The sequence below is a fragment of the Zalophus californianus genome, chromosome 1, assembly GCF_009762305.2.
Source record: "Zalophus californianus isolate mZalCal1 chromosome 1, mZalCal1.pri.v2, whole genome shotgun sequence".
In the NCBI taxonomy this organism is placed as follows: Eukaryota; Metazoa; Chordata; class Mammalia; order Carnivora; family Otariidae; genus Zalophus; species Zalophus californianus.
The window spans coordinates 74,906,703-74,927,436 of record NC_045595.1 but is presented as its reverse complement, the minus strand read 5'-3'; the positions used below and the strand labels follow the sequence as shown (position 1 = coordinate 74,927,436).

The 20,734-nt window shown below is 38.5% G+C and overlaps 1 protein-coding gene and 1 pseudogene across 7 annotated transcripts in view; both read left to right on the top strand.

Annotated features, from left to right (window-relative positions):
- Window positions 1-20,734, top strand: part of ZCWPW2 (zinc finger CW-type and PWWP domain containing 2) — a 139,223-nt gene that overhangs the window by 46,667 nt on the left and 71,822 nt on the right. For all 7 annotated transcript variants that reach the window (XM_027582886.2, XM_027582881.2, XM_027582883.2 and 4 more), the window contains one exon: window positions 18,432-18,591. In XM_027582886.2, coding sequence (XP_027438687.1) covers window positions 18,432-18,591 — 160 coding nt within the window. The remainder of the gene's footprint in view (window positions 1-18,431; window positions 18,592-20,734) is intronic.
- LOC113917511 lies at window positions 6,490-6,977 on the top strand (annotated as a pseudogene).

Below are 20,734 nucleotides of genomic sequence, written 5' to 3'. Positions count from 1 at the left end.
TCTGCTATTGTGACTATCCATTGAGCTTTTTGTTTTAGTTATTGTATTTGCAGGTGTAACATTTCCATTTGGTTCTCTCTATATCTTTTTTAATTTGTTAGATTTTCTATTTTTTTTTTTCATTTGGGATCTTATTTAAATCTGTTTTAGCAGGCTGCCCCTACTACTGCACTGGAGAGATATGAGGGAACCTCTTGTTCCTTCTTTTTTTTTTAAAGATTTTATTTATTTATTTTACAGAGAGTGACACAGCGAGAGAGGGAACACAAGCAGGGTCAGAGGGAGAGGGAGAAGCAGGCTTCCCACGGAGCAGGCAGCCCGATGCGGGGCTTGATCCCAGGACCCTGGGATCATGACCTGAGCCGAAGGCAGACGCTTAACGACTGAGCCACCCAGGTGCCCCCGTCTTGTTCCTTCTTGCCAGATGGGAGTGGAAGTCTAAGTTTTCTACTCAGCCTCCACTTACTCTCTGGAAAGGGAGGGGTGCCTCATTACTGCTGGGCAGGGATGAGAGTTCAGGCTCCTCACTCACCAACTTGGCTGGGAGAAGTATGGATACCTTGTTACTCACCTCCACTGATACCATGGAGGGAGAATCATGTTAATTCTGGAAGATGATAAAAATTCCAACTTCCCGGTAGTCCTCCTCTACCACTATCTGAGTGGGGAGGAAGTGGGGGCTTTATTACTGCTGGGTGGGTTGAAGTCCAGGCTCACCACTTGGCCTTTGTTGATAAGGATAGAGATGGGAATCTGTAGATTTTTCCATGGTATTTGGCTGGGAAAAAAGCAGCTATTGCTTTAAAGTTTTCTGTCTTGCCAGGTTGCCCCATCCTATCCTGGTCCTATGACTAGAAAGAGTAGGCTTCATATGGAGTTTTTGTTCCTTTGCATCCATTGGTGTCTCTGGGTTGCTGGCTTCTTTAGCACCCAGTCTAGGGTATATGAGGCAAAAAGAGCACTGAGAGAACTCACTGCCATGTCATTCTTCAGGTCTTGAGGCCCTGCTCTGGTTTATCTTCTCTTCATCTTTAAGAATCTTCTTATGTTTATTTGATGTATAATACTGAGGAATTTTTGGCGTTCTTAGTGGGAGGAATATAGAGAATTGAGTCTACCTCAACTTGTCCAGAACTGGAATCTGCAGAATAGATTTGCTTTAGCTTTTTTGTCTGAATCACATACCCAGAGCCCCTTATTCTATTATTTTCTCCGAGTATCAAAAGTATGAACTTGTTGTCTGAGATTTCCTAGCTTTTTTCCTTCTCTAATTTTATTTTTTAAATTTTAAAATTAAATTATTTCTATATTTTAACTAATAAACTTTATTTTCTAGAGCAGTTTTAAGTTTGCAGCAAAATTGAATGGAAAGTGCAGGGTCTTCACATATCTCCCCCCTTGCCCCACACAACCTCATATACCATCAACATCCCAAATCAGTGTGGCACATTTCTTACAATCTATGAATCAGCATTTACCCATCATTGTTGACTGAAATCCATAGTGAATCATTAGGATTCACTCTTTGTGCTGTACCTTCTATAGGTTTTGACAAATGTATAATGACATGTATTCGCCATTATAGTATCATACAGAATAGTTTCACTGGCTTAAAAATCTCCTCTGTTTCACCTATTCATCCCTCCCACCACCCCCTGGCAACTGGGGCTCTTTATACTATGTCCATAGTTTTGCCTTTTCCAGAATGCTGTATTGTAATCACAATATGTAGCCTTTTCAGATTGGCTTCTTTCACTTAGTAATAGGCATTTAAGTTTCCTCTATGTATTTTCATGGACATACATGGTTGTTTTAATTTGCATTTCCAGGATGACATATGATGTGGAACATCTTTTAATATTCTTATTTGTCATCTGTATATCTTCTTTGGTGAGATGTCTGCTCAGGTCTCTTGCCTATCTTTTAGTTGAGTGGTTCACTTTCTTATTGTAGAGCTTAAGAGTTCTTTGTATATTTTGGATACCAGTCCTTTATCAGATAGGTGTTTTGCAGATATTTTCTCCCAGTCTGTGGCTTATCTTCTCATTCTCTTACTAGTATCTTTCACAGAGCAGATATTTTTAATTTTAATGAAATCCCACTTACCAATCTTTTTTTCATGGATGGTGCTTTTGGCGTTGTATCCCCACTTTTATTTGTACCTTCTCTATCCTTTATTCATATTGATCCTTTCTTCTTTGATTGGGTTTATACTCCCAGCAGTTTCTCATCAGTGTAAGCTTTTGTCCTGGAAAGGCTTCTTGTTGGTTAGTTTTAAGTGTTCACAGAGCCCAGACAGCTCCAATAACTTCAGGTTTTGTTGCTATCCACCTCGCAGTTTTGGCTGCTGTGCTCATGTTGACCTGCTGCACTTTTCAGTAAGTACTCCTTACGGTTTTGAGGTTCTTATTTCACAAATCCATCAGATCCCTGGTTGCCTCCCCCACCCCCACCAGCTTTCCCTCATACAGATGCTAGTAATATGTGGGTCTTGGACCTGTCAATAGTTTGTACTTGCCTGCTTCTATTTTGGTAGTTTCTGTGGATAGCTTATCACTTAGTTTTGTTATAGATGTGTGTCAGATTTGACTGTGCTATTATAGTTTGTTCTACCTGTACTTTCGGGAAAATTTCAGGAGATTCTAAAACCCTAACACCATTGCTACTATCTTCCTAGAATCCCTTGCTATTTTACATTATATTCTCCTACTTAACATTCTCAAAGCTGGCATACTCTGGGTCATATTACCTTGTTTTCATTCACATACAGCTGTTCTCCGTGAAGAATATAAAATGTTTGCTTTCATAGAGAGACTGTGATGGACTTACTGTAACACATCACATGTACAGAGGCGCGTGCACACACAGACAAGAGGCCTTCAAATCAAACCTACATTTGTGTTATTGTTCTGTCACTTACTATTGTGGGCTGAATCGTGTTTCCCAAAAGAGATACTTTAAAGCTGAAACCTCAGAAGTGACTGTATTTGGAATCAGGACCTTTAAAGAGGTGGTTAAATGAAAATAGGTCATTAGGGTGGGCCCTACACCAATCTGACTGGTATTCTTATAAGAAGAGGAAATTTGGATACACAAAGAGGCACCAGGGATGCACATGCACAGAGGAAAAACTCTGTGAAGGCATAGCAGGAAGGTAGCCAAGGAGAGGCTTCGAGAGAAACCACCCCTGCTGACCTATTGATCTTAGACTCAAAGCCTCCAAAACTATGAGAAAGTAAGTTTCTGTTGTTTAAGCCACTCACTCTGTGGTATTTTTCTATGGCAGCTTTAGCAAACTAATACGTTTAATATCTTTGCAAATGTGGAAATCTCTCTGAGATATGTACCTTTTGCTACTGAGGACTTTTCTAGAGATCAAATGTGAAATGTTGTAAATATATACATATTATTTATTTAAATATTAAAAATATTATTTTCTTTTGTAAAATAATTAAGATGGGCATGAAGAGGAACTAGATAGCTATGTAAAAACAAATATCTTTTTTTCTTAAAGATTTTATTTATTTATTCATGAGAGACAGAGGGAGAGAGAGAGAGAAAGAAGCAGAGGGAGAAGCAGGCTCCAAAGGAGCAGGGAGCCCAATGCGGGACTTGATCCCAGGACCCTGGGATCATGACCTGAGCCGAAGGCAGACGCTTAACCATCTGAGCCACCCAGGCGCCCTGTAAAAACAAATATCTTAAAAGACATGAATATGAATGCTTATTTTATGGGGTTACTTATGAAGGTATTTGTAGTCCATGTCATTTTTCAGATATAAAATTATTACTTTGAAAGCAGAGAGTTTGTATATTCACTAATTCAAGAAATGTATTTGTTTCTTGTCACTATATCTGGTATATTATGTTAGAAATCTGATTAGGAATTTCTTTTGCAGTTTTGTGCTTGTAACTGAGGATTAGGACTTGAAATACAAATGAAACATGTTTTACTCCAGGCCCTAAATTATCTCTAATCTATGATTAGGACCATCAAAATACCTGCAAAATGCAGCTGTATCTACTTCTTGCTATTTGGAAAGAATAGAATGCATTTGGCTAAGTACTAATATGTATTTTTCTTTATGAACTAAGTATAGTTGAGCACAGGCTTAAAATATAGCCTTAAAATATTAAAAAACTCAAATCTAGTTATAGTTCATATTCAGTGCTACAGATACATAGAAAGATGATAACAGGAGAATTTGCAATAGCAGAATGTCAAGCTAGAATTAACCCACCAAACACAGTCAAACATCAGTTCTTAATTAAACAGTATTAAAGACATTGAAGTTTCAAGTGGAAAGCTCTACAGCTAGCTGGCTGTAGAGACACTTAGCAGGTTGCATTATCTGGGTCAGTTCTCATTAACCCATGGCCTTACACCCAACTTTGAAGGCTCAGAAACTCAATCTTATCAACATCCCAAGTTATTCTTTCCCAGAACAGCTGACCTTCTCTAATAAAGCTTTAAAAAGCTAAAGAGAGACTGATAGAGAATCTAGAAATGCCTATTTATATAATAAAAATAAAAAATTATCAAGAGAAAGCACTTTGTTTATGGGCAAGGTCCGTGGAAAATCAAATTACAATAGTTACGTTTACCTCCACACTGTGAGCTAGCACACACTTATATACTTATAAAAATACATATGCAGCCTCTTGCCTTTGGGTTATGCTATGTCTGTTTGTGCTGATGGTGGGGAGAAGAGAGAAGAGAAAAGCTATCTTCATGTTAAGCAGCTTTAATTTTTTTTTAAAGAGAAAGCAATTTTTTTTAAAGATTTTTATTTTATTTATTTGTCAGAGAGAGAGAGCACAAGCAGGGGGAGCAAAGGAGGGAGAGGGAGAAGCAGGCTCCTCACTGAGCAAGGAGCCCAATGTGGGACTCGATCCCAGGACCCTGGGATCATGACCTGAGCCGAAGGCAGACGCTTAACGACTGAGCCACCCAGGCATCCCTAAGCAGCCTTAATTTTATAAAAAAAATGATCAGATAGCATTGTATTGAGCTAGAAAGAGCGTAGAAGTTAAAAGTAAAAAATAATGGTGCATATCTCCACTAGTAGGGGCAGATACATTGTCAAGCGGAAACTAGGCTTCTGTTGAAAGTAACTACCTTGGGCATATTTACACATTTTACAAAGCTTTTTTGTAAATATGAAAATTAATTTATAGAAAATATATTTGCATTCTAAGATGCTATAGTATAAACAATTTAGTAGTAAAATATGCCTTTAACAAACCAATGCAGTGATACATTTTAGATATAGTATTAAAATTTATAAATTGAGATTTCTGTAGATCCTTTCAGTCTTATAAAATATTATTTGATTACTCCTTATGTGCATTCTTTTATCTGTGGATTAATATACTTATAATGTGTTGGGGGGGAGGGGGGGATGGGGAATTGCCTCTTCCTATAAGCCCCCTGTAGTTAGGTACAGCTTAGGGATTTTGTGGCAAATACAGCATTCAGTTAGTGATGATTCTAACTCATCCATTTTGTTTCCCACAGATTAAGAATGAGGCCCAAGTAAAATTAGCTCTCCTCTTAAACATCCAAACCATAGTTTGAAAATAACAGTCATGTACTTCTCATTAAGTATAAATACACAACTAAAATCATGCTTAAGCTTCAACTTCTACTGAAGGCAGTAGCTCTTATTAAAGATCATTTCCATTGGATGAGAAATGTGTATGAGATCAGTTTCTTCATGATATATTTGCACTCCTCTTGAAGCTACTTGTTGTGCCCAAATTTCCCCTTTCCCCCAAGTGGATTCCAACACCTGATGCCTATTTGTCTTTGTTGTATGTGTACATTTTACCTCCCACGACCCCCAGATTCTAAAATTAATCACACAACTTTCCTTGTAATTCTAATACCTTCCCATTGGTTTGCCTACTCTTACTCTCCCTCTCCACTTTTAAGCCCACAAGACAACATTTCAGAATTTCTCATCAATATGAACGTGAAAAATCAGGAAGTAGAAGTGCACAATGCACTATCATTGTTGACAGTTTTGGAACGCAAAAAGAGATCAGAGTAAAAGCAAAAAGTGAACATCAGCCTTCTTCAATCACACTGAGTCAGAAAATAATGGATATAGCACGTGGAGGGAAGTAATCATGTTTTCTGCGTCTGTTGCCTCTCCTCAGCTTCTCCCGCAGTTTGGTACATTCTTTTTTACCTGAAACACACAACTAGAAGTCAGACAATTCCTTTGCGCCACTTGAAGAAATACTAACGTGCCCCAATTACCTGAACATTTGACAATACTTTTCATAATTCATCTGTAAATCAGCATGCAATATTTTGTATAATATGACATGTTTTAAATAATGAACAGAAGCTTTTTTCTTTTATTGGCATCTCATTCTTTTTAGGAGTCATCTCTATTTTCACTTATATTTTATTTATTTTTTAAATTTTTATTTGTATTTTATAGAGTAATAATTTAAATTTAATACTCTCGGGGTCTTCTCTGCACTGGGAGCAGCTCTCTTGCCACAGCCCCCTCATCCCCTGAAAATGTACACCTGTGCAAAGTTCGTCCCCACCCCCTTCTTGGTCAGGAGCACCTCTCAGCTGTTGAGCTGATCACTGTCTGCAGTGGTGCTAAAACCACCGGAGACACTGACAGATGAGGTACCTTATAAGAGCCTCAGCAGCTTGGCAGCCCCACGTCCCCTGACCTCACTTAATTCCTAGCTGCAGCTTCCAAACCAGCATCCCATTTCAAGGGACATCAACACAGCCGCCAAGTTCATTGGGGCTGGGGCTGCCACGGTAGGGGTGGCTGGCTCTGGGGCTGGAATTGGGACTGTGTTTGGGAGCCTCATCATTGGTTATGCCAGGAATCCCTCTCTGAAGCAGCAGCTCTTCTCCTACGCCATTTTTGGGCTTTGCCCTCTTGGAGGCCATGGGGCTCTTTTGCCTGATGGTGGCCTTTCTCATCCTCTTCGCCACGTGAAGGAGCCGTCTCCACCTCCCATAGGTCTTTCTCCCGTGTCTTGTCTGCCCTGTATGTTACTTTTCCTATACCTCCCCAGACAGCCTGGGGAAAGTGGTTGGCTCAGGGTTTGACAGAGGGAAGACAAATAAATACTGTATTATTAAGAAAAAATAAAAATAAAAAATAAAAATATATAAATTGAATACTCTCGGGCCCAGTAGGTTTTGTGTAAAAGAAGATGTATCAGAATTTGTGTCAGAAAAGCTTATCTTAAACATAATAACTGCAAGATATTTTTCTTTCATATCTCAAGTGTTAGTAATCCTGTGATTGTTTTACATTGAATGGAATTGGTGCTACTTATAATTTGGTATTAAAATTTTTGTGAGGTGCAAATCACCTAGTAGTACACATGAGCTCTTTGTGTTTTACAAAGGATAGTCAACAAATGTAATGTAACAATCACTGTTTGATTTCTTTTTAAATAGTTCTAATCCATTGGAGGACCCACTGTTTCTTAATTTCTGATAAATTAGGAGTCTCCAATACAGCTACCATTCATTTTTAGTCATTTATTTGCCTATTGAAATCTTCTTGTTTTGAGTGAGTTCCTTCAGAAATGTAGAGTTCCAATGTAGGTTTAAAAGATAAACTCCACCCAAGTTTTCTCTTAAGCACTCTTAAGCCCAATAAGGGTTGCCAAATAGCAATATGATACTGTAATGTGAACCTGACAGTAACTAGATAGTCATCTTCATTTAGGTCCTGAACCTCTACTTGACTTTCCATTATCATTTCCAATTTTCCAAAGTATTAGGCTGCTTTGGGTTCCACATAGTCTGACTCAATTTATAATCCTCTATCCCTTCCTCTTCCATGATTTAAGGCTGCTAGGCAGACCTTCCACCTACCCTTTCCCTAACTCAGAGAGGTCCAAGAGCCAAAGAACTCCACTCAACATCCACAGAGCAGCTAGACGTCTGCTCCGTTCTCACACTCCACCTTCCCTGGTGACTGGTGCACCCAACTCACCACCTTCTGGTGACTATACTTGGGATTTGTCAGTTTCCTGGAACCAAACTTTTTACATTAATAATACTGAAATATTTTTGTTAGTTTACATTGTGTTATTTATAATCTGTAAAGACTTTTTTACAATGGTATGGTAGATGTATTTCTATATGACTTTGTAACTTTCATATCAATTGATAATTTAATAGTTCAACCATCTATAGTCCTCAAGCCCAAGTAATTTATGGATTTTGCACTTTTGTAATTTCAGATTCTTATAGCATGATCTGTATGCCTCCTTTAGGTTTTAAAATTATCTAAATATCTAATTTATCTAGTTTCTAAATAATTAAATGAGGCAAAAAATGTTTTTGTATCATTCTACCTCTCAATTATACCAATTATTGTATCTATATATAATTGTATACCTTTATATGATTAGTTTGCTAGGGCTGCCATAACAAGGCGTCACAGACTGGGTAGCTTAAAAATAACAGAAATTTAATTTCTTACAATTCTGACACTAGAAGTCTCAGATTAGATTGTCAGCAGCTTGATTTCTTCTGAGGCTTTCTCCTTGGCCTGTAGATGCATCTCTCTCCTTGTGTCTTCACATGGTCTTCCCTCTGTGTATGTCTGTGTCCAAATCTTCTCTTTTTATTTATTTTTTATTTAATTTAAATTCAGTGAATTGACATATAATGTCTTATTGGTTTCAGAAGTAGAGGTAAGTGATTCATCAGTCTTATATAATACCCAGTGTTTGTTACATCACATGCCCTCCATAATGTCCCTCACCGAGTTACTCCATTCCCCCACCCTCGTCCTCTCCAGCAACCCTCAATTTGTTTCCTATGATTAAGAGTCTCTTATGGTTTGTCTCCCTAATTTCATCTTGTTTTATTTTTTCCTCTCTTCCCCTACGATCCTCTGTTTTGTTCCTTACATTCCACATATGAGTGAGATCATATGATAATTGTCTTTCTCTGATTGACTTATTTCGCTTAGCATGATACCTTCTAGTTCCATCCACGTCATTGCAAATGGCAAGATTGCATTTTTTTTGATGGCTGAGTAACATTCCATTGTATATATATATACACCACATCTTTATCCATTCATCTTTCAATGGACATCTGGGCTCTTTCCATGGTTTGGCTATTGTGGACATTGCTGCTATAAACATTGGGGTCTTATGCCCCTTCAGATCACTACATTTGTATCTTTGGGGTAAATACCCACTAGTGCAATTGCTGGGTCATAGGGTAGCTCTATTTTCAACTTTTTGAGGAACCTCCATACTGTTTTCCACAGTGGCTGCACCAGCTTGCATTCCCACCAACAGTGTAGGAGGGTTCCCCTTTCTCCACATCCTCGCCAACATCTGTCGTTTCCTGACTTGTTAATTTTAGCCATTCTGACTGGTGTGAGGTGGTATCTCATTGTGGTTTTGATTTATATTTCCCTGATGCCGAGCGATGTTGAGCACTTTGTCATGTGTCTGTTGTCCATTTGGATGTTTTCTTTGCAGAAATGTCTGTTCATGTCTTCTGCCCATTTCTTGATTGGATTGTTTGTTTTTTGGGGTGTTGAGTTTGATAAGTTTTTTATAGATTTTGGATACTAGCCCTTTATCTGATATGAAATATGCAAATATCTTCTCCCATTCTTGGTTTGTCTTGGTTTTGTTGACTGTTTCCTTTGCTCTGCAAAAGCTTTTTATCTTGATGAAGTCCCAATAGTTCATTTTTGCCTTTGTTTCCCTTGCCTTTGGAGATGTGTCTAGCAAGAAGTTGCTATGGTCAAAGTCACAGAGGTTGCTGCCTGTGTTCTCCTCTAGGATTTTGATGGATTCCTGTCTCACATTTAGGTCTTTCATCCATTTTGAGTCTATTTTTGTGTAGGGTTTAGGAAATGGTCCAGTTTCATTCTTTTGCATGTGGCTGTCCATTTTTCCCAACACCATTTGTTGAAGAGACTTTTTTCCATTGGATATTCTTTCTTTCTTTGTTGAAGATTAGTTGCCCATAGAGTTGAGGGTCCATTTCTGGGTTGTCTATTCTGTTCCATTGATCTATGTGTCTATTTTTTGCCACTACCTTACTGTCTTGATGATTACAGCTTTGTAATGGAGCTTAAAGACTAGAATTGTGATGCTACCGACTTTGGTTTTCTTTTCCACATTCCTTTGGCAATTAGGGGTATTTTCTGTTCCCATAGAAATTTTAGGGTTAGTTGTTCCAGCTGTGAAAAAAAGTTGATGGTATTTTGATAGGGTACTCAGAAAATTCATGAAAGAAATTGAAGAAGACACAAAGAAATGGAAAAACATTCCATGTTCATGGATTGGAAGAACAAATATTGTTAAAATGTCTATGCTGTCTAGAGCAATCTATACATTCAATGCAATCCCTAATCTCTTTTTAAAAGGAAACCAGTCATGCTAGATTAGGGCCCGCCTTTTAACTTAGTTACTTCCATAAAAACACTATCTCCAAATACAGTCACATTTTGAGGTACTGGGGTTATAAGAACTTTAACATATGAATTTGGTGAGGGGAACACAATTTGGTTCATAATGATGGCACTTTATAATATTTTAATTTGCCAAAAACCAAAAATGTATAAAGCACATATTTCTGTGAATTTTGTAACAGCATATTGAGGAACTGGAGTCACAGCAAGGTCTCATTACCTGCTTGAGGCCTCTTGTGTGGTTGAAGGCAGAGCCAGAGCCTGGATCTCCTGATTTGAACCTCACTGTCTTTTTTCACGAGGGAGCTGCAAACTGAGATAGAACTTGGCATCTCTTAGTCACAGCTTCCTGACTTTATTTGCAGCCTTCCTTTCCTGCTCCAAAGGTAGGAGCTTTTAGGCTCCTTTTAGGCTCCAAACAGTAGGTCAGAGTCTAGAAAGATTGGTAAAATAGTTAAAACTTAGTTGATGTATATATGTTTTGTTTTTGTCAAAGAGAAAAATGAAACATATTTCTAGAATTTCTAGAGGTTTGTGGCACAAAAGGACATACTCCTAAAGATTTATTTTTAGTAAAGGATAAATTTTATTTCCTGTACTAAAATTTTTTAGAAATTTGGTCTCCTTCCAGTGGAGCAGATGGGGGGAAGGGGCAATATAGAACTGTTGAGCTCTATTTTGGCTTGTTCCGCAGTAGTTAGACTCTCCAGTGTTATCACAGCCTGTGCTACCAAAGTACCCCTTTGGCAGCCCTAGCTCAGGAAATGCCAGCGCTCTCATACTCCGTCAGAAGCTCAGTGGATTAATATTTTAGTAATAAGCATTCTTTTTTATTTTTATTGTTATGTTAATCACCATACATTACATCATTAGTTTTTGATGTAGTGTTCCATGCCATGATCCATTGCTTGTGCATAACACCCAGTGCTCCACGCAGAACGTGCCCTCTTTAATACCCATCACCAGGCTAACCCATCCCCCCACCCCCATCCCTTCTAGAACCCTCAGTTTGTTTTTCAGAGTCCATCGTCTCTCATGGTTCGTTTCCCCCTCCGACTTACTCCTCTTCATTCTTCCCCTCCTGCTATCTTCTTCTTTTTCTTTTTTCTTAATATATGTTGCACTATTTGTTTCAGAGGTACAGATCTGTGATTCAACAGTCTTGCACAATTCACAGCGCTCACCATAGCACATACCCTCCCCAATGTCTATCACCCAGCCACCCCATCCCTCCCACCCCCCACCACTCCAGCAACCCTCAGTTTGTTTCCTGAGATTAAGAATTCCTTATATCAGTGAGGTCATATGATACATGTCTTTCTCTGATTGACTTATTTCACTCAGCATAACAATCTCCAGTTCTATCCACGTCGTTGCAAATGGCAAGATCTCATTCCTTTTGATGGCTGCATAATATTCCTTTGTGTATATATACCACCTCTTCTTTATCCATTCATCTGTCGATGGACATCTTGGCTCTTTCCACAGTTTGGCTATTGTGGACATTGCTGCTATAAACATTGGGGTGCACATACCCCTTCGGATCCCTACATTTGTATCTTTGTGGTAAATACCCACTAGTGCAATTGCTGGATCGTATGGTAGCTTTATTTTCAGCTTTTTGAGGAACCTCCATACTGTTTTCCAGAGTGGTTGCACCAGCTTGCATTCCCACCAACAGTGTAGGAGGGGTCCCCTTTCTCCACATCCCCGCCAACATCTGTCGTTTCCTGACTTGTTAATTTTAGCCATTCTGACTGGTGTGAGGTGGTATCTCATTGAGGTTTTGATTTGGATTTCCCTGATGCCGAGCGATGTTGAGCACTTTTTCATGTGTCTGTTGGCCATTTGGATGTCTTCTTTGGAAAGATGTCTGTTCATGTCTTCTGCCCATTTCTTGATTGGATTATTTGTTCTTTGGGTGTTGAGTTTGATAAGTTTTTTATAGATTTTGGATACTAGCCCTTTATCTGGTATGTCATTTGCAAATATTTTCTCCCATTCTGTCGGCTGTCTTTTGGTTTTGTTGACTGTTTCTTTTGTTGTGCAAAAGCTTTTTATCTTGATGCAATCCCAATAGTTCATTTTTGCCCTGGCTTCCCTTGCCTTTGGCGATGTTCCTAGGAAGAAGTTGCTGCGGCTGAGGTCGAAGAGGTTGCTGCCTGTGTTCTCCTTTAGGATTTTGATGGACTCCTGTCTCACGTTTAGGTCTTTCAACCATTTGGAGTCTATTTTTGTGCGTGGTGTAAGGAAATGGTCCAGTTTCATTCTTCTGCATGTGGCTGTCCAATTTTCCCAAAACTATTTGTTGAAGAGACTGTCTTTTTTCCATTGGACATTCTTTCCTGCTTTGTCAAAGATGAGTTGACCATAGAATTGAGGGTCCATTTCTGGGCTCTCGATTCTGTTCCATTGATCTATGTGTCTGTTTTTGTGCCAGTACCATACTGTCTTGATGATGACAGCTTTGTAATAGAGCTGGAAGTCCGGAATTGTGATGCCACCAGCTTTACTTTTCTTTTTCAACATTCCTCTGGCTATGCGGGGTCTCTTCTAGTTCCATACAAATTTTAGGATTATTTGTTCCATTTCTTTGAAAAAAGTGCATGGTATTTTGATGGGGATTGCGTTGAATGTGTAGATTGCTCTAGGTAGCACTGACATCTTCACAATGTTTGTTCTTCCAATCCATGATCATGGAACATTTTTCTATTTCTTTGTGCCTTCCTCAATTTCTTTCATGAGTATTTTATAGTTTTCTGAGTACAGATCCTTTGCCTCTTTGGTTAAATTTATTCCTAGGTATCTTATGGTTTTGGGTGCCATTGTAAATGGGATCGACTCCTTAATTTGTCTCTCTTCTGTCTTGTTGGTGGTGTATAGGAATGCCACTGATTTCTGTGCATTGATTTTATATCCTGCCACTTTACTGAATTCCTGTATGAGTTCTAGCAGTTTTGGGGTGGAGTCTTTTGGGTTTTCCACATACAGTATCATATCATCTGCAAAGAGTGAGAGTTTGACTTCCTCTTTGCCGATTTGGATGCCTTTGATTTCTTTTTGGTGTCTGATTGCTGTGGCTAGGACTTCTCATACTATGTTGAATAGCAGTGGTGATAGTGGACATCCCTGCCACGTTCCTGACCTTAGGGGGAAAGCTCTCAGCTTTTCCCCATTGAGAATGATATTCGGTGTAGGTTTTTCATAGATGGCTTTTATGATATTGAGGTATGTACCCTCTATCCCTATACTCTGAAGAGTTTTCATCAAGAAAGGATGCTGTACTTTGTCAAATGCTTTTTCTGCATCTATTGAGAGGATCATATGACTCTTGTTCTTTCTTTTGTTAATGTATTGTATCACGTTGATTGATTTGCGGATGTTGAACCAACCTTGCAGCCCAGGGATAAATCCCACTTCGTCATGGTGAATAATCCTTGTAATGTACTGTTGGATCCTATTGGCTAGTATTTTGGTGAGAATTTTTGCATCCATGTTCATCAAGGATATTGGTCTGTAATTCTCCTTTTTAATGGGGTCTTTGTCTGATTTTGGGATCAAGGTAATGGTGGCCTCCTAAAATGAGTTTGGAAGTTTTCCTTTCATTTCTATTTTTTGGAACAGTTTCAGAAGAATCGGTATTAATTCTTCTTTAAATGTTTGGTAGAATTCCCCTGGGAAGCCATCTGGCCTGGGCTTTTGTTTGTTGGGAGATTTTTGATGACTGCTTCAATTTCCTTCATGGTTATAGGTCTGTTCAGGTTTTCTATTTCTTCCTGGTTCAATTTTGGTAGTTGATACATCTCTAGGCATGTATCCATTTCTTCCAGATTATCTAATATGCTGACATAGAGTTGCTCATAATATGTTCTTATAATTGTTTGTATTGCTTTGGTGTTGGTTGGGATCTCTCCTCTTTCATTCATGATTTTGTTGATTTGGGTCATTTCTCTTTTCTTTTTGATAAGTCTGGCCAGGGGTTTATCAATCTTGTTAATTCTTTCAAAGAACCAGCTCCTAGTTTCGTTGATCTGTTCTACTGTTCTTTTGGTTTCTAGTTCATTGATTTCTGCTCTGATCTTTATTATTTCTCTTCTCCTGCTGGGTTTAGGCTTTCTTTGCTGTTCTTTCTCCAGCTCCTTTAGGTGTAGGGTTAGGTTGTGTATTTGAGACCTTTCTTGTTTCTTGAGAAAGGCTTGTATTGCTGTATACTTTCCTCTTAGGACTGCCTTTGCTGTATCCCAAAGATTTTGAACAGTTGTGTTTTCATTTTCATTGGTTTCCATGAATTTTTTTAATTCTTCTTTAATTTCCTGGTTGACCCATTCATTCTTTAGTAGGATGCTCTTTAGCCTCCATGTATTTGAGTTCTTTCCGACTTTCCTCTTGTGATTGAGTTCTAGTTTCAAAGTACTGTGGTCTGAAAATATGCAGGGAAGAATCCCAATCTTTTGATAGCAGTTGAGACCTTATTTGTGACCTAGGATGTGATCTATTCTGGAGAATGTTCCATGGGCACTAGAGAAGAATGTGTATTCCATTGCTTTGGGATGGAATGTTCTGAATATGTCTGTTAAGTCCATTTGGTCCAGTGTGTCATTTAAAGTCTTTATTTCCTTGTTGATCTTTTGCTTAGATGATCTGTCCATTTCAGTCAGGGTGGTGTTAAAGTCCCCCACTATTATTGTATTGTTTTCAATGTGTTTCTTCGCTTTTGTTATTAATTGCCTTATATAATTGGCTGCTCCCCTGTTAGGGGCATAGATATTTAAAATTGTTAGATATTCTTGGTGGATAGACCCTTTAAGTAGGATATAGTGTCCTTCCTCATCTCTTATTACGGGCTTGTTTTAAAATCTAATTTGTCTGATATAAGGATTGCTACCCCAGCTTTCTTTTGGTGTCCATTAGCATGGTAAATGGTTTTCCACCCCCTCACTTTCAATCTGGGGGTGTCTTTGGGTCTAAAAAGAGTCTCTTGCAGACAGCATATCGATGGGTCTTGTTTTTTAATCCAATCTGATAGCCTGTGTCTTTTGATTGGGGCAGTTAGCCCATTTACATTCAGGGTAACTATTGAAAGGTATGATTTTAGTGCCATTGTATTGCCTATAAGGTGACTGTTACTGTCTGTTGTCTGTGTTCCTTTCTGGTCTATGCTGCTTTTAGGCTCTCTCTTTGCTTAGAGGACCCCTTTCAGTATTTCTTGGAGGGCTGGTTTCGTGTTTGCAAATTCCTTTAGTTTTTGTTTGTCCTGGAATTTTTTTGTCTCTCCTTCAATTTTCAATGACAGCCTAGCTGGATATAGTATTCTTGGCTGCATATTTTTCTCGTTTAGTGCTCTGAAGATATCATGCCAGTCCTTTCTGGCCTGCCAGGTCTCTGTGGATAGGTCTGTTGCCAATCTAATGTTTCTACCTTTATAGCTTACATATCTCTTCTCCCAAGCTGCTTTCAAGATTTTCTCTTTGTCAGGGCGCCTGGGTAGCTCAGTTGTTAAGCGTTTGCCTTTGGCTCAGGTCATGATCCCAGGGTCCTGGGATCGAGTCCCACATCAGGCTTCCTGCTCAGCGGGAAGCCTACTTCTCCCTCCCCACTCTCCCTGCTTGTGTTCCCTCTCTCGCTGTCTTTCTCTCTCTGTTAAAAAATAAATAAAATCTTAAAAAAAAAATATTTTCTCTTTGTCTCTGAGACTTGTAAGTTTTACTATTATATGTCGGGGTGTTTACCTATTTTTTTTTATTTTGAGAGGAGTTCTCTGTGCCTCCTGGATTTTGATGCCTGTTTCCTTCCCCACATTAGGGAAGTTCTCTGTTATAATTTGCTCCAATATACCTTCTGCCCCTCTCTGTCTTTCTTCTTCTTCTGGGATCCCAATTATTCTAATGTTGTTTCCTCTTATCGTATCGCTTATCTCTCGAATTCTGCCCTCGTGATCCTGTAGTTGTTTCTCTCTCTTTTTCTCAGCCTCTTTATTTTCCATCATTTGGTCTTCTATATCGCTGATTGTCTTCTGCCTCATTTATCCTAGCAGTTAGTGCCCCCATTTTTGATTGCACCTCATCAATAGCCTTTTTGATTTCGACTTGGTTAGATTTTAGTTCTTTTATTTCTCCAGAAAGGGTGTCTCTGATAACTTCCATGCTTTTTTCAAGCCCAGCTAGTATCTTTAAAGTCATGATTCTGAACTCTAGGTCCGACATTGTACTAATGTCCGTTTTGAGTAGGTCCCTGGCAGACGATACTACCTCTTGTTCTTTTTGCTGAGGTGATTTCTTTTGTCTTATCATTTTGTCCCGAGGAGAATAGATGAATGAGAGAATAAAATGCTAACAGGTTAACAACGTCCCCAGAAAATATACTCTAAACAAATCAGAAAAGACCTGAAACCAGGGGAAAAGAAAGGGAAAGAAAGAAGAAAGAGAAAAAAAAAGAAGAAGAAAAAGATAAAAACAAACAAAAACAGAACAAAACAAAAAAAAAACAATATGATCACATATGATCTGGCTAGTGCATAGATCAGTGCCACACACTAGATTCTGTGTGTATTTTGGTCTGTCAGAAGATAGTGCCTCCTAAAATTGTAAAGAAAGAAAGACATATATGTACAAAATAAGGGTTGATACAATGAAAGGATGGAAGATGACTGTAAAGATGAAAATTATAAAAAATTTTATAAAAAGAATTGATAAGAAGTTGTTTGAAAAAAGAAAGAAGAAGATTTAAAAAATAAAAAAAGGGAGAGAATGTGAGCAGGCAGGAGACTGGAACAAAGCCATACACTAGAGATTTAGGCTATATTTTGATCTCTTAGAAGAAACTGTAGAACAACTTATATATATATATGCCAAAAATAAGTGTAACTACTAAGAAGGGATAGAATATGACTCTAAAAATGAAAAATAAAAAAATTTTTTAAAAGGGATTGATAAGATGGTTGAAAAAGGGAAAAAGAAAAATTCAAGAAAAAAACAGTTAAAAAATTAACTTTGAAAAACTAATGAATCATGGTAAAAAAGCCATGAATTCTATGTGCAGTGTTCCCCTAGCGCTGGAGTTCTCCCATTCTCCTTGATCGGTAAACTTGGTCTTGGCTGGCTGTTCGTGCTGATCTTCTGGGGGAGGGGCCTGTTGCTGTGGTTCCCAAATGTCTTTGCCTGAGGCGGAATTGCCCCGCCCTTGTGAATCCGGGCTAAGCAATCTGCTTGGGTTTGCTCTCGGGAGCTTTTGTTCCCTGCAAGCTCTTGGTACAGCTTTAGAGAATGAGAGTGAAAATGGTGTCCTCCCAATCTCCGCCTGGAGGAGCTGAGAACTCGGGCCCACTCCTCAGTGCGCCCCCAGAGAAAAGCAATCACTCCCGTCTCCCCGGTCTCTGGCCGCACTCCGTGCTCACCCGGCCTGTGACCAAGTGTTTCTATCTCTGGCACCCGACCCCGTGTGGAGTCTCCAAACCCAGCAGATCCCTGCGCTGCTCCTCCCAGGGGAGGAAGGGTAGTCTCCCCTGCTCTGCTGCTTGTTGGGTCCCTGCTGGAGGAGCAGTGACCCGACTGGGCCGCGGATCACAGTTTATGGCCACCGCGAGCTGAGAGCCCGCGCCTCGGCTCCGTCTCTGCAGCCAAGTAATAAGCATTCTTATTGGTTAGAGTTGATTTAAACCTGCCATGAATCTTATCTTTCCTATTAGCAGTGTCTAAATATCTCTTCCAGATCCTAGAGATCATTCTTTTGTCTTTAATTCTTTCTCCTTATGTTTTATGTTTATCTTAAATATGTGACTTTTCCAAAGCTTTCTGTATTTACAAAGATACAACTGATTACTTGTATCAAATGAATATCCTACTTTTAAAGGATACAAGTATGAATATGTTTAAGTTTTCTGAGTTATTAAAATTCAAAGGAGAAAATTTGGTATATAATTATGACAGATGTATTGATTTCTGCCTTTTTTAAAGCATCAAAATAATTAAAAATACTTTCTTTTGGAAGTTGGCCGGGGATACTTCGCCCAGATCCTTTTAAAGGGAAATATGTGATCTACGACCTGGATGGAAATGTTGAACAATATCACGTAGAATTCCTGGGTGATCCCCATTCAAGATCATGGATAAATGCAACATTTGTTGGACATTATAGTATCACATTAAAGGTACGTACAGTAACATCAAACCTTTATTCTCCTTGCACTTGTTTTTAGTTATGGCCATTTTTGTTTCAGAACCTAAAAGATATATAATTATTTACTTTTATATTTATATAAATGAAACAGTATATACTATTTGTTTAAAATTGAATATTTGTATTTTTAAACAAATTTTCTCGAAGTGTGGAAAGTAGGGTAGTTTTAAATTTTATTTTCCTAATGGCGATATAGTATAAATCAACTGAAGACTTTATATAATTGCCTTTTGAAACAATTTTAAGATTATCATTTGGTAGTTTTTAAAAATTCCCTTGAGAAGACTTTTAAGTTGTAGGCCTAGCTCACAGGGAAAATTAATTATGGAATGCACGAGATTTTCAAATTTCAAAGAGAATATTTCATTATACTAACTCCTTCAGTATCTTTTTTACTCTTTTTAAACTTTAAATCACACATTACAACTAATAAGTAGACTGGATTCTCAGGTTAATGAGAATAGGTGAACTGGACTTATTTCCATGGTTTGGTTTAGTCATAAATCAATTCAATTATCTGTGTTTGTATTCTAATATTGAAACTTTTCATCAGCAAACCATGCTTTCATTTGTAAGTACATGTAAGTGTATGTACATTTAAGACACACCATTTAATCCACAGTATAAGTAAATCTGTGTAAATTTGAGGTACTTTAAAATGGGCTTTTGCTATATCTTTGGCATAAGCAGTATCTTTTTCTATTCAACTTGAAAGCAACTGGAAGGGAAGACCATTTTAATAAAAATATTTAAGTATAGAATAAAATACATACATTCATTTCATGGTAGTTGTGAGCCATTCTTCTTAATGTGAGGGACCTTCTCTGCTCTGATATTTTGGATGTGTTCCTAGGCAGTTCTGCTGGCAACCACAGAAAACAGGAAGAATTGTTCTCCTTTCTGTGCCCTTCTCCCCTTTCCTAAAGGACAGGGAAACCTGTTAGCTTCTCATGAAGCGGACGTTAGAATCTTAGAGATCTGACAATAGGATAAAAAGCAAGGCATTCTTAAGAAATTATATTTAAATATAAGTAAAAACTAGAAGTGACTTTTTAAATTGTCTCAACTATATTTCTCAGGATTTGAATTCTGTCAGGATTAATTTAAGTAGTCTGATGATTCCAGTGAGCATACCGTTAGTCCCAAGGACACAGACCAAATCTGATGCAAAAGAAAGCCAAACTCAAGCATCTGAAGCCATAGTTTTTAACCTTCTGAAAGCATTAAAGTAAACTTAGAAATTCTTGCAAAGGTCATCGATTCGGGGCTGCTTAAATTAAGCAGATCCCTAATGTGAGGATGGGACAGAAAAAAATATTTGTTTCCCCTCTTCCTTCCCCTACTCTCCCAGCCAACCAGGTGCTCTGGATGGATAACCCACTGGGTGCTCACAAGCTCTGGGGCAGGATCTCTCCTCTGTTGTCATTCAGGGTACCTTTCCTACAGGCACTTTCTTTGTCCCTTACTCTTTTTATCTGTCTTTTTTCTTTACTTGCTACCTTGGAGGTGATCTAATATGGGTGCCTTTCTCTGTGGGTCTCTTCATTTTAGGATGAACTGTTAATACCCTTCTACCTCAAATTCAGCTGGCACATGCCAGGTTGTCCCTCTGTGCTCTGATTCCCCACTTCTGCCTATCTAAGGATCTGCACTTACAGAGAAGGGGAGACTCATATTGATGCCTCATTGCCCCAATCTACTCAGGAAACAGAAAGGAAGAAGGTTGACTCAGCAATACTGCCAGCCAAGATAGAAAAATGGTCAAAAATTTTACATATGAGAAACTGATTAAAAAAGAATAATTTCAAAATATGTATTATCCAGGGATAGCTGAGATTTTCCTGTCTCTGAGAGATGGAGATAGTAGCAACCCCAACCTACAGTTCCCTTGCCTAGACTTCCCCAAAATTTAATCTTTTAATGCCCCTCTCTGCGCCAGAACTCCCATATCCTCAAATGCTGTCTCTACACTGTAGTACATTGATCTGGTTATTAAGTTCACATCCCCTTCCCCCATGAAAAAAGATCACTCACACAAAAATTAATGTATGTAGACAATGTGGACTTTCTTAAAGGTTTTTCTAGAAGTGGAGGAGAGATGTGCATTGCACAGA